The 21,194-nt window shown below is 45.8% G+C and overlaps 1 protein-coding gene across 3 annotated transcripts in view; it reads left to right on the top strand.

Annotated features, from left to right (window-relative positions):
- The window catches only part of CFAP65 (cilia and flagella associated protein 65), a 120,726-nt gene that overhangs the window by 25,412 nt on the left and 74,120 nt on the right, over window positions 1–21,194 (top strand). For 2 of the 3 annotated variants that reach the window (XM_068245996.1, XM_068245995.1), the window contains exons 12-20: window positions 1,083–1,220; window positions 2,329–2,574; window positions 7,165–7,389; window positions 10,030–10,182; window positions 11,233–11,398; window positions 11,551–11,679; window positions 14,918–15,143; window positions 16,205–16,333; window positions 17,809–17,985. In XM_068245996.1, the coding sequence (XP_068102097.1) occupies window positions 1,083–1,220; window positions 2,329–2,574; window positions 7,165–7,389; window positions 10,030–10,182; window positions 11,233–11,398; window positions 11,551–11,679; window positions 14,918–15,143; window positions 16,205–16,333; window positions 17,809–17,985 (1,589 nt within the window). The remainder of the gene's footprint in view (window positions 1–1,082; window positions 1,221–2,328; window positions 2,575–7,164; window positions 7,390–10,029; window positions 10,183–11,232; window positions 11,399–11,550; window positions 11,680–14,917; window positions 15,144–16,204; window positions 16,334–17,808; window positions 17,986–21,194) is intronic. The other variant, XM_068245997.1, reaches the window with a different exon arrangement.

Genomic DNA, 21,194 nt, shown 5'->3' with positions numbered 1-21,194 from the left:
TGTCTTCTTAAACCAGAAGGTGATGGTATGATCCTTTCTGCTTGTCCCAAGTGAATATCTGGTAAAGAATCATTTGAAGACAATGGGCAGATCCGTAGTGGAAAAGGCACCCCAGGCTCCACTACTGCAGTTTTTTGATAAGTTGTTGACCTGATGAAGCAGCCTTGAGCTGCAAAACGTAATCCTAGTTGTATAGTTGTAGTGAATAGTTGTATGTGAAAAAACTTAGAAGTAGTCTTTAAGTAGGTAGGCTAAAAAATATGTTTTTATTATCTAACGCCGATGGGCAGTAGAAGACTGGCACCACCAGGAACGCTGATTGGTGTCACAGTCCTGAAGGCGGGGTTAGCAGGGAGCGAGTGCTCGCTTACGCACCCCTTCCCTGCCGCTGTAAACACCGGGGATCTGGTAACAGCCTGCCAGTCGCGATCGCAGCTGGCAGGCTGCAATATAGAAAAAAAGTTAACAGAAACATTTGTACAGCGATGCGATCTAGCGCAGTGCTGCACAGGGAACAGCCCTGACACTAAACTGTCCCTCTGATTGACTCATAAACTAATCCCTCTCATAGGCTGATGCATAGGGTACGGATCGCAGTCTACAGCCAATTTAAAGAGGAAGTGTAAATTAAATAAAATAGGTATTTTATTACCAAAAACATTACATTTTAATTAATAAAAAATAAACATTGCAGCAGCAATCAGAGACCACCACAATGAATCTCTAATAGTGGCAAGAAAAGGAGGTAACATTCATTTGGGGGGTAAGTTGTATGGCCAAGCAATAAACCGTTAAAGCTGCGCAGCACTGAATTGTGAAAAATACCCTGGTCACTAGGGGGGTATAAACCTGCGGTCCTCAAGAGGTTAAACAGATTTTAATTGTTTTATCATTTTGGGCGCCTCCTGCTTCTGTAGTTTTCTCAGGTAAGTATTACTTGTCACCTTGCACCCAATTGGAGGGGGGGGGTGTATTGGATAATAACTGCCTATATATGATGTGGACCAGAGATGAGCTTCCTTAGTTTTACATAATTATCTCACCAGGTGTCATTGCCATATATATTGTATATTCATTCACAGGTGCTGCGTGATTATCGTAATGTAAAAGATGCGGCTGTCTGCCCTCCGTGGTGCATCACTCTGCAGGCCAGAGGCCACACATTCCAGGTGGGACAGGAGCACTTTGTGCCACGCTGTGTCCTGGACTCGCCCCGCCTGGTAAGAGCAGGAAGAGACTCTATCGGTAATAGGCTATACTGTATATTAGTGACTGACTGACTCTCCAGTTAGATTGCCTTCTTAAAACAGAAAGAATTTACAATAATTCAGCTTTAAAGGGATACTGTAGGGGGGTCGGGGGAAAATGAGCTGAACTTACCCGGGGCTTCTAATGGTCCCCCGCAGACATCCTGTGTTGGCGCAGCCACTCACCGATGCTCCGGCCCCGCCTCCAGTTCACTTCTGGAATTTCTGACTTTAAAGTCAGAAAACCACTGCGCCTGCACGCCCGTGTCCTCGCTCCCGCTGATGTCACCAGGAGTGTACTGTGCATACACAGACCATACTGGGCCGGCGCTGTGCGCTCTTGATGACATCAGCGAGATCGAGGACACGGCAACGCAGGCGCAGTGGTTTTCTGACTTTAAAGTCTGAAATTCCAGAAGTGAACCAGAGGCGGGGCCGGAGCATCGGGGAGTGGCTGCGCCAACACAGGATGTCTGCGGGGGACCGTTAGAAGCCCCGGGTAACTTCAACTCATTTTCCCCCGACCCCCATACAGTATCCCTTTAAGTGAACATCTGTGGTTACCCACAATTCACCGCTTCTGAATATGCAAATTATCTCTTTATGCCCCTGAAAGACAGGCTAGCATCCAGAACCGCTGGTGTCTAGCAAGCCAATAGCTTTGGTTTTACACAGCTACATCAACCCCAAATGCAGACAGCCTGTTTCGGACTTTTGGTCCTCATCAGTGCATGGCAGGGATTGATATGGCTGTATGGGATAGGGCTTGGACCAATACAACACAGTAACCAAGCAGCTCGGCTAGACACCAGCAGTTCTGGATGCTAGCCTGGCTTTCAGGGGCATAAAGAGATAATTTGCATATTCAGTAGCGTTGCATTGTGGGTAACCACAGATGTTCACTTAAAGCTGAATTATTGTAAATTCCTTCTGTTTTAAGAAGGCAAACCAACCTAAGCATTGCTTTATAGTAGGAGGGCTTTTTGGTCTCTTTTACTCCCCTATACTCTCCTTGTGGTTTTGGGTCACCCCGAGCTGCTTGGTTCCTGTACTGACTCTCCGGTAATCCTGTTGGTTGCAGGTGTTTCCGCCAGTGAGACAAGATGGCCACACACATCGCAGCTTGCTGCTGCAGAACACGGGCTCCACAGTTATGACTTACATCATAGACCAGAATAGCTGCCCCGATGTTCAGGTGAAGCCGGCCACGGGTCACCTGGCACCCGGGTCACATCAGGTACTGCTGGCGAGGTCCAGTCCCCATGAAACAGGACTGATGAGAAATACTCTGTCCCTGCAGCTCAACTACAGCACAGACTTCAATCAGGTGAGTCTCACTTCCCCAAGAAGGCAGATACCCGCCTCTAACTGGTTGCATGTCACCAGCGCTAACTGATTGGGCAACCTACAATGAACGGAGTCTCACTTTAAAGTGGGATTAAGCACAAAATTACATTTTGTCCTAATGCATTAAATACAGTAAAAAAAGAATGTGAAACACTATGAGACTGGTCAGATGTCATTTACTTGCATACGGTATATACTGTATGTACACCTAAAGCCAAGTCTTTTTAGCAGCACAATTATCAAACAACTTTTGTTGTGAAACAAGTTGAAACAACCAGAAAAAAGTTGCGTGCTATTGTTCAAACAAAAGTTGTTTAATAATTGTGTTGCATAAAAGACCGCTATTGAGCGTGTGTGTGGGGCTTAACTGAAGCTGACTGTTACCATTGCCGGCTGCAGGACAAATTAGCAGATTTAATTCTAATTAAGTAATTAGTGAGCAAATAATGGAGAGAGAATGTTCTGCTTCCCCTTGGATGCAGCAGAAACATTTTTGCCTTGTTTACGCCCTTTAACACTTTCAAAACATTCTGATAATGCTGGCAGGCAAGCTTATAAATTAGCAGCTAAATGAGGACATTTTTTTTTAAATTTTCCACTTCCTGATCACTGTGATTGGCTGACAGTGATCAGGAGGTCAGGACGCAATGAAAATGGCTCCGGTCCGATGCACAAAAGTCTGCTATCTTTAGACAGCGGACATCTGTGCCGGTGGGGATGCGCTATTGTGTCCCAGGCTTAGGAGCCGCCGGCATTAAAACTACGCCGCATCAGGCTTAGGCAGCCGCAAGTGTGGCGTAGTTTTAACTATCGGCGGTCCCACACAGGTTAATTATAAGTAGTGATGATTCATAAGATAAACATATATATAATTCATGAGTTAATCAGATGAAGAGATATAAGTGATGAGCACACCTGAATTCAATATAAACCAATATGATTATTAATTGTATGTGTATTAACAATAGTATGTAAAACCTCTGTGTAATCTCATATTTAAAGCCAATGGGTACCGGATTCAAAAAGAAAAAGTCAGATACTCACCTAAGGAGAGGGAAGGCTCGGTCCTAATGAGCCTTCCCTCTCCTCTCCCGGTGCCCTCGGTGCTGCGCTGGCTCTCCCGTTCGCGTCCGCCGCCGCAGGGACTTCGGGGGTCTTCGGGAGCACTTGGGCTTCCGAAGACGGGCCGCTCCATACTACGTACGCGCGAGTGCGTCATAGAGGGCGCTCGCGCATGCGTAGTATGGAGCGGCAGCGTCATCGGGAGCCCGAGTGCTCCCGAAGGCTTCCGAAAGCTCCCGAAGGCATGCGGAAATGGCAGTATTTGACCGAACTGGACGAATACTGCCACGGGGGATCCTGCGCGGGACCAGGCACCGGGAGAGTAGGGGGAAGGCTCATTAGGACCGAGCCTTCCCTCTCCTTAGGTGAGTATCTGACTTTTTCTTTTTGAATCTGGTAAACATTCACTTTAAGGGGTTACATTTTAACTTTAGAATCTGCATAGCCGCCACTTCAGTGTGACATACAATTCATTCAGCTGCTAACAAAAAGATGTAGCTAAAAATGTAAACTTTTCAGCCCTCTTTTGTTATCAGCAGTGTTTGCTCACCCAGATAAAAGTAATTTGCTTAGATTTACTCTTCAGGAGAGCCAGGGCTGCATTTGACCAGCTGTTTGACGGCTTCATAAGATAAGTAACGTATTGTAGCAAAACCAGCAAGAAAAGCTAAAAGGTCCCCCTATATGATAATGTATATATTGGTGCCATAATAAGCAAATAAAAGTTCAAATCAGATTGCAAGATGTATACAAAATTTTTATTGAAGTTGCCAACTACAACCAACGATAAAACCAATTAAAAACAAGGCGGCCAGGCCTGGACTGATTTGGCCCTTAATGAATAATAAGCTTACTGAGCCAGATGCTGATGTGATAAAAAACTATGTCCTACCTGGGAGTCCCTGCGGTCTAATCAACAGTGTTACAGCAAAAAATTATTATAAAAATATTATAGTAACACTGGACCACAGTAGGTTTCCCACGGAAGGGCATGCACAATAATATACAAAATCCTCAAACAACAACTGTCACTAATAAAGTGCTAGTGCCATAATAATTAATTCATATGTGACAAGGTATCGAAAAATATATATACATAAATATATAAAGTGCAAAATAGTGAGTAAGGAAGAGTGAGGTGGATAGAACTCGCACAATATGTGCATAAACAGAGGCAAGAACCGCCAATAGATAGATGTAGTGTGGAAAAGATTCAGCAACAGTAAAAAGAAGAGGATTTGCGCAAGAGGCTCACCTAATAAATAATTAACTTGCCAGGTCTGATCGCAGCGGCGCCACTCACGCCGTCCACTAGTTCCGCCGAAGCTGCAAAGGACCTTTGCAGCTTCGGCGGAACTAGTGGACGGCGTGAGTGGCGCCGCTGCGATCAGACCTGGCAAGTTAATTATTTATTAGGTGAGCCTCTTGCGCAAATCCTCTTCTTCTTACTGTTGCTGAATCTTTTCCACACTACATCTATCTATTGGCGGTTCTTGCCTCTGTTTATGCACATATTGTGCGAGTTCTATCCACCTCACTCTTCCTTACTCACTATTTTGCACTTTATATATTTATGTATATATATTTTTCGATACCTTGTCACATATGAATTAATTATTATGGCACTAGCACTTTATTAGTGACAGTTGTTGTTTGAGGATTTTGTATATTATTGTGCATGCCCTTCCGTGGGAAACCTACTGTGGTCCAGTGTTACTATAATATTTTTATAATAATTTTTTGCTGTAACACTGTTGATTAGACGGCAGGGACTCCCAGGTAGGACATAGTTTTTTATCACATCAGCATCTGGCTCAGTAAGCTTATTATTCATTAACCTCCTTGGCGGTAATCCCGAGCTGAGCTCGGGGTATGCCGCCGGAGGTCGCCGCTCAGGCCCTGCTGGGCCGATTTGGATTCTGAAAAAAGCAGCACACGCAGCCGGCACTTTGCCAGCCGCGTGTGCTGCCCGATCGCCGCCGCTCCGCGGCGATCCGCCGCGTGCAGCGGCGAAAGAGGGTCCCCCCAGCCGCCCGAGCCCAGTGCAGCCGGAACAAACAGTTCCGGCCGGCGCTAGGGGCTGGATCGGGCGGCTCTGACGTCAGGACGTCGACTGACGTCCATGACGTCACTCCGCTCGTCGCCATGGCGACGAGGAAAGCGAAACAAGATAGGCCGCTCATTGCGGCCTATCTTGTTACTTTCGATTGCCGGAGGCGATCGAAAGTACGCTTCCGGAGCGCCCTCTAGTGGGCTTTCATGCAGCCAATTTTCAGTTGGCTGCATGAAATATTTTTTTTTTAATTTAAAAAAAACCCTCCCGCAGCCTCCCTGGCGATTTTAATAGAACGCCAGGGAGGTTAAGGGCCAAATCAGTCCAGGCCTGGCCGCCTTGTTTTTAATTGGTTTTATCGTTGGTTGTAGTTGGCAACTTCAATAAAGTTTTTGTATACATCTTGCAATCTGATTTGAACTTTTATTTGCTTATTATGGCACCAATATATACATTATCATATAGGGGGACCTTTTAGCTTTTCTTGCTGGTTGTTCTAATATTATTTAGGTCGGTGACCTTCCCCCCTGTTTTATCAGCCCACGGTGGTATTTATAGAGATAGTGTTATATAGATATGTCTGCTCATCCTTTTTGTGTTGAAAAAGTAACGTATTGTAGATCAGCCCTGAGTGTCAGATCTCTGAACGACCTCAGGGATATCTGTATGCACTCTAGATTCTCTGCCGATCAAACAAATTCTGTCTATTGGGTGTATAAGCCTTAAAACTTCACTGTTTCAGAGTTGGAATTCAGATCCGTTAGTTCAGGTGAGGGTATTGGTGAGACGAGCTATGCTATAAGACTCAAATGAAATAGTGTAAATGTTCATCTGTGGATAAAGGATCTTGTAGTAGGATGTTTTTTGTTACTAAACCATCCTACTACAAGATCCCTGATCCACAGATGAACATTTACACTATTTCATTCAAGTCTTATAGCATAGCTCGTCTCACCAAACTAAGGCCCGAGGCCGAATGCGGCCCGTCAAGGCTTTTTCACTGGCCCCCCCAAACACAAAATCTATCTTATAGACGCAGCTCACTGTACCTTTAATTATTGGCAGCCCGCATATAGAATAGCAGTGCTGGCATCACCCATCCACATACTGTAGAAGCCAATGAGCAGTCATTCGCTGGCTTCCAATCCAATTCTTTATCAGGTGACACTGCTGTCCAAATGGACGGCAAGTTGTCATCTGGGCATGCTTCACTGTCTGGCGCCTAAAGACGTTCTTCGTGCGCCACATGACTGAATGGGCGCTGCTGGGAGTTCTCCGGGCTTGATTGGGGGGGAATCAATACCTAGATTCAATGTAATGTTTTTCAGCATCATTTTATGCATGTTCCGGTCCCCCAGCAGTCTGAAGTATATTGACCCGGCCCTTGACTGAAAAAGTTTGGGGATCTCTGGTTTAGTATAATACTCCCCTGTTTGTAATGTTTTTGTCTGGAAGGATATTGTCTTATTCTGTCGGGCTGAATCCCCACAACTCTACCTGGAAGGAGAGGGAAAGCTTTACTTCAAACCAACCTGCGTTGGGGGAAGGTCTGAGTGCTCCTACCCCCTGAGGAACTGTTCCAGAATCCCGCTTCACTTCCAGTGGAATATCCAGCAAGCTGACCAATCCTGGATCTCAGTCACTCCCACATCCGGGACTATTAGGCCAAATGAGACTCTGGTGAGATGATATGATGAGTGCCTCCTATGCTATGTAGTGTATTGCTTGAGGGCCCATTTCCCCTACATGCAAAATCTTGTGCATTTTCTGCACACAAATTTGCAAAGTAATGTATTTCAATGGGCCTATTTCCATTGTATGCAGAATCGGTATGGAGATCTGTGCAGAAGAAAATCTGCACAGCAGTGTTGACAGTTTCTGCATGCCATTTTTGTGGTTGCCTTTTTGCATGGAATAGCATGCATAAAGTCTTACACATGATAAGTAAAGTGTAATGTAATACTGCATACATACGTTAGTAGGGTTTAACACATGCAATTATCTTATTATGTGTAATGCATATGTGAATTGTGCATGACTTATATGTGTAACGTATTATTGCATGTTAGTAACGAACGGTAATTAGTTACACAATTGTAATGCTTTATGCATCTAAATACTGTGCGTAACTTGTCTATCCATTAGGAGTTACAAGTAATTCAGTGACTATACCACTATATCTGAGTGTTTGTGGCTTTATGTGGAATGTGTGTGTCTGTATGTGGTTGTTAAAGGACAACTGAAGCAATAAGAATATGGAGGCTGCCTTATTTATTTCCTTTTAAACAATACCAGTTGCCTGGCAGCCCTGCTGATCTATTTGGCTGCAGTAGTGTCTGAACCACACCAGAAACAAGCATGCAGCTAATCTTGTCAGATCTGACAATAATGTCAGAAACACCTGATCTGCTGCATGCTTGTTCAGGGTCTACGACTACAAGTATTAGAGGCAGAGGATCAGCAGATCTGGCAACTGGTATTGTTTACAAGGAAATAAATAACAGCCTCCATATACCTCTCACTACAGTTGTACATATAAGTAATAAGTGGGATAATGTCTGTTAAAGGACCACATATAAAATGTCGGAGCAGTGCTTTTCAGCTCTGCTAGCTTTGGGCGCAGCCAGCGCCGCCATAGACCGTAATGGGAATCAGTCTATAGCGGCGCTCAGTGAGGAAGGTCGGCTCCGTCAGAAGACGGAGCCGAAGTTGTTTAAAAAACACAATAATTCGGCCTCCAGCAATCGCTGGAAGCCGAATTATTTCATTCCCCCACTATCCATGTCGGCCTGGAGGGGGAATAGTAATTAAAACGCCCCGGACTTGTGCAGAAGCAGGACCAGCCATTTAACAGCTGGATCCTGCGCCCAAGTCTACCAGCGCCGTATTCAAATGTACGCATAAAATGTACCCTTTTCCCAGAGTAAAATGCATTGTAAATTACTTGTATCCTCTGTTGCTGTCACTTACAGTGGGTAGTAAATATCTTTCAGATTTGAAAGCTTTTAGACTAGTCTATCTCCTCATGGGAGATCCTCAGTATTAAAGAGGCACTGTAGTGACATATAGTAGCAGGGTCGGGCCGAGGTAGAGTAGAGAAAGGCTCCAGCCTCAGGGCGCAGTGTAGGAGGGGGCACACAACTCACTCAGCTATCCTTCCCCTATTGTGTTTGAAGCAGAGGAAAGTAAAGCCCAATCTACACGATACGATTCTTTGTGCGATTTGATTACGATTCTATTTACGATCCGATTAAATCCGACATGTCTGATCGGGATTCGATTCAATTCGATTTGCCAAATCGAATTGAATCGAATCCCGACCAGACATGTCGGATTTAATCGGATCGTAAATAGAATCGTAATCAAATCGCACAAAGAATCGTATCGTGTAGATGGGGCTTAAGAAAAGGGGACACATGGCAGTGACTGAAAGCCAGATAACCAGAGATTAAGGTGTTGGAAGCCCTGGGGGCCCTCTTACTCTAATAGCAATGTGTGTGACGGGTGGGGTGGGAGGGATGGAAGGGAGCACTTTGGTGTATCAGCCTTGGGTGCTGGAGGACCTTGTCCCGGCTCTGTATAGTAGAATGCAGTAAATGATTCACAATACCCAATTTTACAGTAATAGGCCCAGTGCACACCGGGCGGATCCGCCGGCCGAATCCGCCTGAAAATCCACGTGGCTAATGTATCTCTATGGGCTGGTGCACACCGGCGGTTTGAGGTTTTTAGCAAGCCGCAAACGTGCCTCTTGCTAGACGTTTGCGGTTTGCTTAAAACCTCAAACCGCCGGTGTGCACCAGCCCATAGAGATACATTAGCCACGTGGATGCAGCCGGTGAACACCCGGCGGATCGCATCTAGATCCGCCCGGTGTGCACTGGGACTAAACTCGCTCATCCGCACCCAAAACCGCTAGCGTTTTGTGGATCTGCTAGCGGTTTTGGTGTGCACTAGGCCATATTCCTGGTTACAGCATAAGACACTCTTCCTATAGCTATATATTGCTGCATATTGGTATGGAGCGCCACCCTCCCTGTGAAGCTTAGCCTAGGCTGATTAGATATGCAGAATTCTTCCCAGTGCATCCTGGGAGACCAAGTAGTTTTTCTACTGGCTTTAAAACTCTCAGTAACCAAACATTTCCCAGAGATTACCTGATAGGTTTAAAGATGTCACCGTCTGTGATAAATTTCAGTTCACTAACTAAACAATCTATAAATGAATATTGTAAGAAAGTAATTTTATTCATTGTTATTTTCACTACAGTTCCTCTTATAGTGTAGAGTAATCCAGTAAGGTTTATTTTGTCTTTGACAGTCACAGACTTGGTCATTTATCCCCCAAGAGGAGAGAAATTACTTTGTGAAAGCCACAGTAGTGTCTTGGTCAGCTGGTGAAAGTTCTGAGTCTGCCCCAAGAGGACGCCACATCCTCCGTATCACTGGAGAAGGCTGCAGGGGGACGCTTTCAGTAAGTATTAGAGATGGGAAGTCCGGATCTTTTCAATGATTCGGATGATTCGAATCGGATCATTGAAAAGATCCGGATCTTTGAACCGAATCTTCGAATCATTTTACTAGGGAAGCATTCGGGGGTGAAATGACTACCGTAGCAGGACAGGACTTTCCCTGCAGTGGACAGAGAAGGGGAGGGGGGTGGACAGACAGAGAAGGGGGGATGGTAGACAGACAAGGGCAGGGAGTGGACAGAGAAGGGAGGAGGGACGAGCAGAGCAGAAATGTTTTTTTGCACACAATACCCACATGCTGCAATCATATGCTTTACATATATTTCACCTATATGTTCATCTGTATACTTTGCATGCAAACGTCTCACAGTGTCTCACAGTGAAAGAAAGCATCCCCCATTGTGTTCTTTTCTCACCTGGAACACTCACAGTGCCTGCCCTGTCATTCTAGCCCAGCACACTGTCTGCAAAGTTACTGAGCTGTGTTTCTGAGCCAAAACTTTCCCATTTGTTCACTGTGCACAACTACGGAACAGACAGCCTAAAATGAGCAGCACATTGCAGCCAGTATGTGTGCTCTACACATATCTGGCAGTGGCACCCATGCCCCCTCTCTCTCATCTACCTGTCTCCCTGGCTGCAAGGCTGCCTCCCATCCAACAGAGCGATCCATCTCTGCTCTGCTTCCAGGACCCCCCTGCCCGCTGAGGGGGCGTGCCGCTCATGGCTCCACCCCCTTTGTGAACCGAATAGTTCATTTTCATGATCCGGATGATTCGACTCACAAAAAATCGTTCATAATCGGGACAACACTAGTAAGTATACCCTGGACATCTGGAACTGGTGCCGTAATGAGGCCTGTGTTTCTTTGAACTGTGAATTCTTCCCTCGCAAGGATAAACAAATTGCATGGCAAATTAAGTTCTAACTACAGTGTATTTAATAATTTTTTTCCCCTTTTCGCTAAAGTTCCTCATTAATATCTCCCCTCTATACAAATAAAACAGATCTATAATACTATGCTTGCCCTTTGGATTTTCCTTTTCTTTCAGACTCCTCAGGAGATGATGGACTTAGGCAACATTTTGGTTGGTGGATTTCAGTCACATGATCTCCTTCTGTCAAATGACGGAAACTGCACACTGGAATATACCCTGAGCGCCACCCAGGAGATCACCGGCCCATGTGACCCAGATGAAGTCATCAATGATCCAATAGGTGAATATCTTTATAGTTTACACTGTTATATTTATCCTTTTATTTATTTGTCTTTGCAGCATTGTGACTGAGAGAACAGAATAAAATAGTAATTTTTTTAAGACTGGTGACCTCTTATTGGCTAATATTGTTTATGTTGTATCATTGGACAGCTCTGGAGTTTGAAGACAGTAATGGGAGACTGACAGCTCGTACCAAGATGAAGGTGAGAATAACGGTCCGTCCGGCCCGGAGGCTGTGCTACACCTGGAGCATCTCTTACCGCCTCCTCTGCCCACAAGGTGGGTTCAATTCCCGGCTGAAGGTATATATTGTCTTGAAGATGTCTGGGTAAAGGTGCCCATTAACGGTACAATATTTTCACCAAATGCGATCTTTCGATGCACTTTTAATGATCAAATTGTAAAGAAAATTTGCGGTTTATGAAGGCAATAGATAAGAAACATTTCATCGATTGCTAAATAGGATTTAATCGCTCCAAAAGTTGGATTTAATGATTGAATTTGAAGAAAGAATCGTTCAGTAAATGTGAACAATCGATAAATGCCTTCCGATTATTCTTGATCATAAAAATCGCATTGAAAGATTGCATTTAGTGAACAATTTTACCATTATTGGGCACCTTAACTGCTTGCCGAACGCATCACGCCAACGGGCGTGGCCACGGCGGCAGCCCCAGAACCGCCTAGCGCCGATCGGCATAAAGTCCTGGGGCAGCAGTTTGCAGGAGATCGCGCGCAGGTTGTGTGCGCATCTCCTATTGGTAGGCGATCGCCGCTCGGGAGACTGTTAGACGGCGAAACTACATTGTACATCGTCTAATTACATTGTACATCGCTGCGATCTGCAGCAACGCTGTACTGGGGACAGCCGTCTGACACGGCTGTCCCCTCCAGGGGATCAGAGGTGTCGGCTGTCATAGGCTGGAGCCTATGACAGCTGATCACAGTGATTGGCTGGCGCGGGGACGGAGGGCGGCCCTAGGGAAAAAATAAACAAAAAATAGGGAAATTTATTAGTAAATAATAAATTGCAAAGTCTAACTGGCAAAATAGTGTGCAAGTGATTAGGGAGGCTGGCTGGTATCTTACTATTTTGGCAGTGCTGTTCAGGAAATGCTGTTAAAATCAAAACTAGTCCTGGTAAAGGTAGCCATACACTGGTCGATTTGCCATTAGATCGACCAGCTGACAGATCCCTATCTGATCAGAGAGGGATCGTATGGCTGCCTTCACTGAATCGGTTTCAGCCTGAAACCGATCACAATCTGTTGAGCTGCTCCTGCCGCCTGTCTCTCCCCCCCCCCCCCCCCCCGTATACATTACCTAAAGCTGGCTCCGGGTCCTCTTCTCCGCGCTGCACCCCGCACCGCATCCCATCGTACACTGTGCCACTCCGTGACCAGGAAGTTCAAGTAGAGCGCCCTCTATTTGAACTTCCTGGTCACTGCAGTGACACAGGAAGTTAATGTACGCTGGGATGGAAGCAGGAACAGAGCGGTGCAGCACAAAGAAGATGCCCAGGAGCCAGCGTCAGGTAATGTATACCTGATCGGATCGGCCGCCGCTAGCGACGCGCTCCCTACCCGCGGGCGATCGACGGTATTTTTACGCAAGGCGCGATCGACGGACCGATCCGATTTCGGGAGGAAATCGGATCGGCGGGTGCGTTTAGCCGAACGATTGGCAGCAGATTCGATCCCAGTGATCGAATCTGCTGTCGAAACGGCCGCAAATCGGGCCAGTGTATGGCCAGCTTAAGAGTACATGTACAGCATGAATCTTTTGCTGAAAGAAGTCTTGAAAGTTGCATAAAAACTGCCCTCAGGGCTCTTTTACACTAGATGCGGATCTGATTTCTGATTTTGATGTGATCTTGCATGCTGCAAATCGGAATTGCATTTTGCAGTGTAAAAGAAGCATCAATAAGACTTTAAAGGACTTTATATGTTAGAGCTAAGAATTAATCTGTATCCTGTGTTGAGCGAGGAGCCAGTGGGAGGCTGCGGAAAATAAGACATTGTCTTATATTAGTTTTTGCACCAAAATATGTGATAGGGCTTATTTTCAGGGGATGTCTTATCTTTCTTTGAACGCACAAGTTCCTGTGCTGTGTGTCCTCCTGCCTTCCCCACTGTGCAGCCTCTTCCTCTGCTGGATCCACCTCTTGTGTGCCCCTGTGTCCCCCTTGTACCTGTAGTGCCCTCCTGGTGTACCCCTCTGTACTTGTGTCCTCTATCCCCTGTCCTCCTCTGTGTCTTCCACCGTAGCCCATGTCCTCCGTTATCCCCCTTCTTTCCCCCAGCTTCATGCCGCTGTGTCCCCGAGCTTCAGCCTATGGGCAAGAAGTATGGCAACTTGTGTTTCTGGGGTCTAGCAGAAACTCAAGTTGCCATACTTTTCCCCCTTACTGCCGCTAGGGCTTACTTTCGGGGTAGGCCTTACATTTAATTCTTGTTAGCGCTTATTTTCAGGGAGGGGGGGGGGGTGTTAATTTCAGGTGGTAGGAAATAATTTAGTGACCTTTTCTCCTGAATTTTCTCTGAGGACATAACACTTTGTTTCACAAAATAAACTTTCAGCACCTAGCGAGCAAAAAACAAAACAAACTAAAAGTAGGTAAAGCAGCGATGTCAATATTCTGTGCTTCTTGCTTCCTGGGGATTTAATTGATATTTTATCAATACGTTTTTTTTAAATATCTCCTGTAGCGAAAGTGCCCGATCGGCTGCCGAGCCGCCACCAGGTCAACATTGCGTTACCATTGCACTTCTGCGGCGACACTTCGTCGGTGGAAGTAATGCTAGAAATCCAAGTCAAACACAGAAATTTTAAAAAATGTCGGCGCCGGCGGTGCAGCACGCATGTGCAGAACAACGGGAATAAGACAGGGAAACCCATGAATCCCAGTGACGTTACTTCCTGTCTACCAGGGAGTACATCACACAGCGAGGGGCGTGCAGGGGGTGGAGCTATGCATATTATGACCCTGTCGGCGCACTCTGCCTCAGGTCATATGAATGACATTTTGTGTGTGTGATGGATTGGCCGCAAACACAATGGCTAGATGAAAAACCAGCCTAAAGGTGGCCACACACCATACAATTAAATGTAATCAGATTTCCTAGTTTTTTCAATATTTATTGAAAATTCTGACACATTTTTCAAAAATTCATTGTTGCAGGATAGATTGCAAATTCCTTGATTTTATAGACCCAATAAATGTTTTCTAAGTTTTTGATAATTTTTTCACTTTTATAAAAATATTGAACAGATGTGTGTGATACATGATTGGTCAGATTATTCAAAAGTTAAGCTCAGCTGAAAAAATGTATTGTAATTCTCAAATTGAAAACAAATTGTTGTGTATGTGGCCACCCTAATAGAAGACCACTTGTGAAGGTTTTACAGCAGTGAAGACATGAATGATATGAACAGAACATTATATACCGTAGATTAGTATCAATATGCAAATATTGCAGGCATGTAGGGGAGTAATAATATCTTTTATTGCCGCTAGCTCTAGATCCTGAACAGAGAGTCAGTGAGGAGCGGTTTCTATGCAGTGTGGCAGCACAGGGGGTCTACCCCACATTCTCTGTGGTGGACGCATGTCCGGCGGGCTGTGCCAGCTCCCTCACCAAGACTCAGCTATGGAAACTCCTATCACTGGAGAGACTGAACTCCTGTCTTCAGAGTGACCCCACTCCTCTAGAGCTGATCCACAGAGTGCCTACCCGACACAGGTATGGAAGGAAAGCTGACATCGCTATGGTACTTAACCCAATAGCAGGTTCAAACAAAATGCTTCAAACAAAACGAGTGCGTGGCAGTAAGAAGTTATATTTACCTGCTCCCGACAGCATCTTCTCTTCCTCAACCAGCGGCTCTGAACTTCCAGCAGGTCTTCTGGGTCCCGATCACATCTGATCACATGATATGACATGTGATCGGGATCCAGGAGACTGTGTCAGCATTACATCGCCACCCAGTGGGGGAAGAGGGGTGGTTGAAGAGACTCTTCCATCACCCCTCTTTCACTACCGGGTGGCAATGTATCGCTGACATGGTCTTCTGGATCCCGATTACATGTCATATCATGTGATCGGAACCGAGAAGACATGTCAGGAGTACATTGCCGTCATAGTGGCGAAAGAAGCTAATCCAGCTACCCAGACAGGCAACTATAAAAGCTCCCTGATACCCACTCTTCATAGCCTAGCTGCAGGAAAAATTTGGTCCTGCAGCCAGATAAAGTTTTATTTGACCCAAGACAAATCTACCTAAGATAAGCACAGATGCATGCCCCCCCCCCCCCCCACCACCACCACCCTCCCCAGTCCCTGTAATTACTCCTTTAAAGTTTTGGCTGAAGTCAAATGTTCAGACAGGAAGAGGCAGGCTTGCCACGATGTTCCCCTATCATCCTCCCATTCCCTCATCTGCCCCCTTAGTAGGGAAGTGGAGGGTTATAGGAGGGAACATCACAGCAAGCCTGCCTCTTCCTGTCTGAACATTTGAATTTAGCCAAAAGTCAGATTTTTCAAGGAGTGATTACAGGACCCAGGGAGTGAGGAGCTTTTCTTATATGGAGTATAAGCCGAACAGTCATAGGTGATCATCACAGTATAAAACTGCACCATTTATTTCTGTGGAAGGCCAAACTTTTTCAGCTTCTGTAGGTGGTACATGCTCTGTTGGGCTATCTTGATGATGGTGACAGTATTGTTATCCCATTTAAGGTTGTTGGAAACAGGATGACAGAGCTCATTGGATATCTATAACAGTCACTGTGTTTTCCTTCCAGCACTTCTAGATGCCCCCCTGTGCACACCCCAGTCTTACTGGACTTTAATTTCGGAGCTGCCCCAGTGGAATCAGAACCATTTGCGGCCCTCCTTCTGCTGGAGAACAAAGGGGTACTCCCTGTGGCCTGGTGAGTAAGACAGACATTTGTCCACCTTCATGCAGGCTTAAAGTGAAATGAAACACAGAACAAATAATCATGTTCTCAGTCTCTGTAGTCTGAACAGTGGTGCCAGTGTAATGTATGTAATATTTCCCTGGGGCTTCCATGGCAGCATACTCTGAGTTCAGGGGCGGGGCCAGAACCCATCGTATGCTGCCATGGAAATCCACCAGGAAAGGAAAATTTCCAATAGGTAAGTATTAATTTTCCTGTTTCCCTGGTGCTTCCATGGCAGCATACGATGGGTTCTGGCCCCACCCCTGAACTCCTAGTATGCTGCCATGGAAATGCACCAGAAAAATACAATTTCCGATAGGTAAGTATTAATTTTCCTGTATGTGGGAGGGACTGTCGAATCTCTTAAAAGATCAATAAGTAGAAAGCTTCTCCACAACTTGTCTTGGGAATGCCCCTTGCTTTTCTCTCACCCGATTGTTCACCTCAGATAGCCCCTCCCCTAGGCAGCACCACCCAAGAGGAGCTCAGCTGTGACCTCACAGATCACACTCCGCCCTCCTCTATGCTCTGTGATGGTGGGATAGAATGATTTGTGTCTGCTGAAGCCACAGCAATTACAAACATGCATATATAGAAACAGAGGACATTATGTTCAATATCATCTATATGTTCACACTTTCCTGAAGTCCAGCTACAAAATGAGGGTTCTGAAGTGTTCAGTGTTACTCTAAATAAAGACAGACTGGATAGTCAGGAGATACACCTCAAGCTAAGAATGTTGAGGCCACTTTTACACTTGTCTTGCAAGTGTGCATTGTGTTACCCTGTTTTACCGCAGGTAACGCAACGACAATGGAAGGCAGTGGGGCCTAGCACACTGGTTGCATTGCGCCAGAAGTTCCCGATCGGCCACCAAGTCTCTGCAAAGTGAACACAGAGTTACCCTTGGACTTCTGTGATGACGTAATGGTGGCGGAAGTAATGAAAGTCAATGGGCGACGTAGAAAATGTAAATGTTTGCGCCAGCAGTACGGCACCCATACGCGGAATGGCGTAATTATGATGGGGAAGCCCGGAAATCCAAGTGACGTACTTCCTGTTCAGTGGGGAGTACATCAGTGGGAAAGGGGGGGTGGAGGGTGTGCAGGGGCGGTGCTACGCATATGACCCTGTTGGCGCATTCTGCCGCTGGGTCATATGAATGACGTTTTCTGGGCGGAGCATCGCACCACAACGGCCAATTTTGAAAATGTCTTAAACAAACCTCCTCCTAAGGGAGGTTTGTTAATGGGGTGGGCTTTTGGGGTACAGCAAGCAAATGCCTATGGGGAGCTGCTCAGTACCCCGTTATCTAGAGGCCTCCATTTTCTATGTCCCTGTTGCAGCTCTCAGTTCAGGTGTTCTTTTAAAACAATTCAGCATCACTCTGGAATACAATGGAAAGGCATGCAGTATAAAATCATATAACTGTCATTGTCCTGCAGGAACTTTTTATACCCGGCAGATCAGCAGATTGAACTGGAGTTCTGGGCTGAGACCTGGGAGTTCAATCCCAGTGAGATCCACCAGATGAGAATACAAGACAACAAGCTGTTTACCGTCAGCCCCAAATCGGGTGTGCTGCAGCCAGGCCAGCAACAGACAGTCCAACTGTCATACAGGTAAGTGTTCCTAACACTGACATTTCCAGACCTAGCTGCAGGATGTCCCAGCTTAGATTGCGAATCTCATTGCCACAAATGGATCTTATAGGTCAAAGCAGCATTCGTCTATGCAAATAAAGTTGTCCTTTTTGTTAAATTTCAGACAAGTAGAGTTCTTTGACCAACTATGCTTTGTCAGGTTTCTTAAAGGACTGAGGAGGCGAGCTGATGACAGCCGGGTGCTCACCAAAATTAGTCGGGTGGAGCACCCAGCTAATAAAAGAGCTTGGGGAGAACACTGCACTGAATATAGCTTTGTAAATATAATTTCACATGTTTAACAATATTTAGCCAGTATTTGGCCATTGAAATTTTTTTCTTCATCCCGATTTACATTCTTAAATTTATCACAGGTGGTGACATCTTTACTGCAGGCAGGTGCACCACTGTGGAATGTTTGTTTACTGTATGTTCTGAAGGAACAACACCCGGTCTCCCAGAATGCTGTGCAATGAGAATAACCAGTTTATCATCTAACTAATCAGCCTGACATCACTGGGAGGGCGTGGCCAAATACTAATTTACAGATATATATATTTGGTAGATATAGGAAGTGTATTTCCCAATACTAGTTGCCTGGCTCGCCTGCTGGTCTATTTGGCTGCAGTAGTGGCTGAATCACACTAGAAACAAGCATGCAGCTAATCTTGTCAGATCTGAAATGTCAGAAACATCTGATCTGCTGCATGTTTGTTCAGGGTCTGTGGCTAAAATTATTAAATGCAGAGCCTCAGCAGGACAGCCAGGTAACTGGTATTGCTTAAAGGATACCAGAGCTCAATGAAAGCTGCAATGGGTAAGGAGTGAAAATTAGATACTTACTGCTTCTGTCGTTCCCCGCCGTCAGCCTGTGGTCTTCTCCAATAGATGCCAGTGTCCGGGCGACTCTCCTGACCGCTAACCTGGACATACTGCACCGCGCATGCGCAGTATGTCCTATCGTCTTTGCTTCTGCCGTTGCATAATGATGGGCAGAAGAACGCACACTCCCCCGCCTGCTCCGTCCTAGCTTCTGCGCTCCACTAAAAAGCAAGCATCAGACGCTAAGTGATTAGCATCTGACACTTGCTTTTCAGTGGAGCGCAGACGCTAGGACGGAGGAGGCGGGGGAGTGGCATCTATTGGAGAAGACCACTGGCTGACGGCGGGGAACGGCAGAAGCGGTAAGTATCTCATTTTCACTCCTTACCCATTGCAGCTTTCATTTTACCAGAGCCTTTGGGTTCTGGTATCCTTTAAGAAAATAAATATGGCAGCCTCCATATCCCTCTCACTTCAGAGCCCATATAATTCATTTTTAAACCTGAGTTATCTCCTAGGAGATACTTTTCATCTTCTCTTTAAAATAATTTTTCAGAATTTTACCATTGAAAAAGTATCCAAAAGTTGGGGAAAACGTATTATTAAATGTATTTTGAGTATTTTCTTGCTTGCTGGTGGTTTAAAGGGCATTTTATGGCAAGGTGTGAAAATACCACCTAGGAGAAAACTCCGGAGAAAAAGCGAATTGCATATCGGCCTAGGTGTGCTTTAATGGTAACATTGTGTTTTATTGATATAATCAAAAAGACAATAAAAATATCCTTAAAAAAAAAAAAAAAAAAGATTGTTAGGCAACAAAGAGTGTTTGTAGCTTAGCTGGATGTAAGGCGTGTATCCCTAAAGTTGTAAAGTGCCACAGAAGATTCTGACACTATTTATGGGCTTGCTCGTCTTACTGATGCTCTTGCCCCATCTGGTGGAATTTTTGGGAAATGCAACAGAGAAATGTTGGGTTCCTCTGATACATATATGTGTATATATGTGGATTTGTAGTTCTGGAATCACAGCTGGCAGCGTACTGCAATACAATGTATTTGGCAAAAGTGACATTGATTTTGCCCAGCACTCTAACACCCCCTAAATATCACATTATGTAAATAATTAGGGATGGGACGAATCCACAATTTCTTCGAATCCGAATCCGGATCCGAATCTAAAAAGGTTCTCGAATATCTCGAACCTTTCGAATCCCGAATCTAACGAATCCTGCACATAAGAATTGTGCGATCCATGCAATAGTTGCCCGCACTATAGGTAGCTAGGTAAAGGTGTCTTCAGTATAGCTAGCAAGGTATAGGGGCCTTCACTATAGGTTGCAAGGTATAGTGGCCTTCAGTATAGGCAGCAGGGTATAGTGGCCTTCATTATAGGCAGCCAGGTATAGTGGCCTTCAGTATAGGCAGCAGGGTATAGGGGTCTTCAGTATAGACAGCAGGGTATAGGGGTCTTCAGTATAGGCAGCAGGGTATAGGGGGCCTCAGTATAGGTAGCAGGGTATAGGGGCCTTCAGTATAGGCAGCAGGGTATAGGGGCCTTCAGTATAGGTAGCAGAGTATAGGGGGCTTCAGTATAGGTAGCAGGGTATAGGGGCCTTCAGTATAGGCAGCAGGGTATAGGGGCCTAGCCTTCAGTATAGGTAGCAGAGTATAGGGGCCTTCAGTATAGGTAGCAGGGTATAGGGGCCTTCAGTATAGGTAGCAGGGTATAGGGGCCTTCAGTATAGGTAGCAGGCTATGGGGGTGCTTCAGTATAGGTAACAGGCTATGGGGGGCTTCAGTATAGGTAGCAGGCTATGGGGGTGCTTCAGTATAGGTAACAGGCTATGGGGGGCTTCAGTATAGGTAGCAGGCTATGGGGGTGCTTCAGTATAGGTAACAGGCTATGGGGGGCTTCAGTATAGGTAGCAGGCTATGGGGGGCTTCAGTATAGGTAGCAGGCTATGGGGGGCTTCAGTATAGTTAGCAGGCTATGGGGGTGCTTCAGTATAGGTAACAGGCTACGGGGGGCTTTAGTATAGGTAGTAGGCTATGGGGGGGCTTCAGTATAGGTAGCAGGCTATGGGGGGGCTTCAGTATAGGTAGCAGGCTATGGGGGGGCTTCAGTATAGGTAACAGGCTATGGGGGGCTTCAGTATAGGTAGCAGGCTATGGGGGTGCTTCAGTATAGGTAACAGGCTATGGGGGGCTTCAGTATAGGTAGCAGGCTATGGGGGTGCTTCAGTATAGGTAACAGGCTATGGGGGGCTTCAGTATAGGTAGCAGGCTATGGGGGGCTTCAGTATAGTTAGCAGGCTATGGGGGTGCTTCAGTATAGGTAACAGGCTACGGGGGGCTTTAGTATAGGTA

This window comes from Hyperolius riggenbachi, chromosome 7 (assembly GCF_040937935.1).
Source record: "Hyperolius riggenbachi isolate aHypRig1 chromosome 7, aHypRig1.pri, whole genome shotgun sequence".
NCBI classification, from domain to species: domain Eukaryota; kingdom Metazoa; phylum Chordata; class Amphibia; order Anura; family Hyperoliidae; genus Hyperolius; species Hyperolius riggenbachi.
The sequence above is the reverse complement of the archived record's forward strand: the minus strand, read 5'-3'. Positions and strand labels throughout refer to the sequence as shown.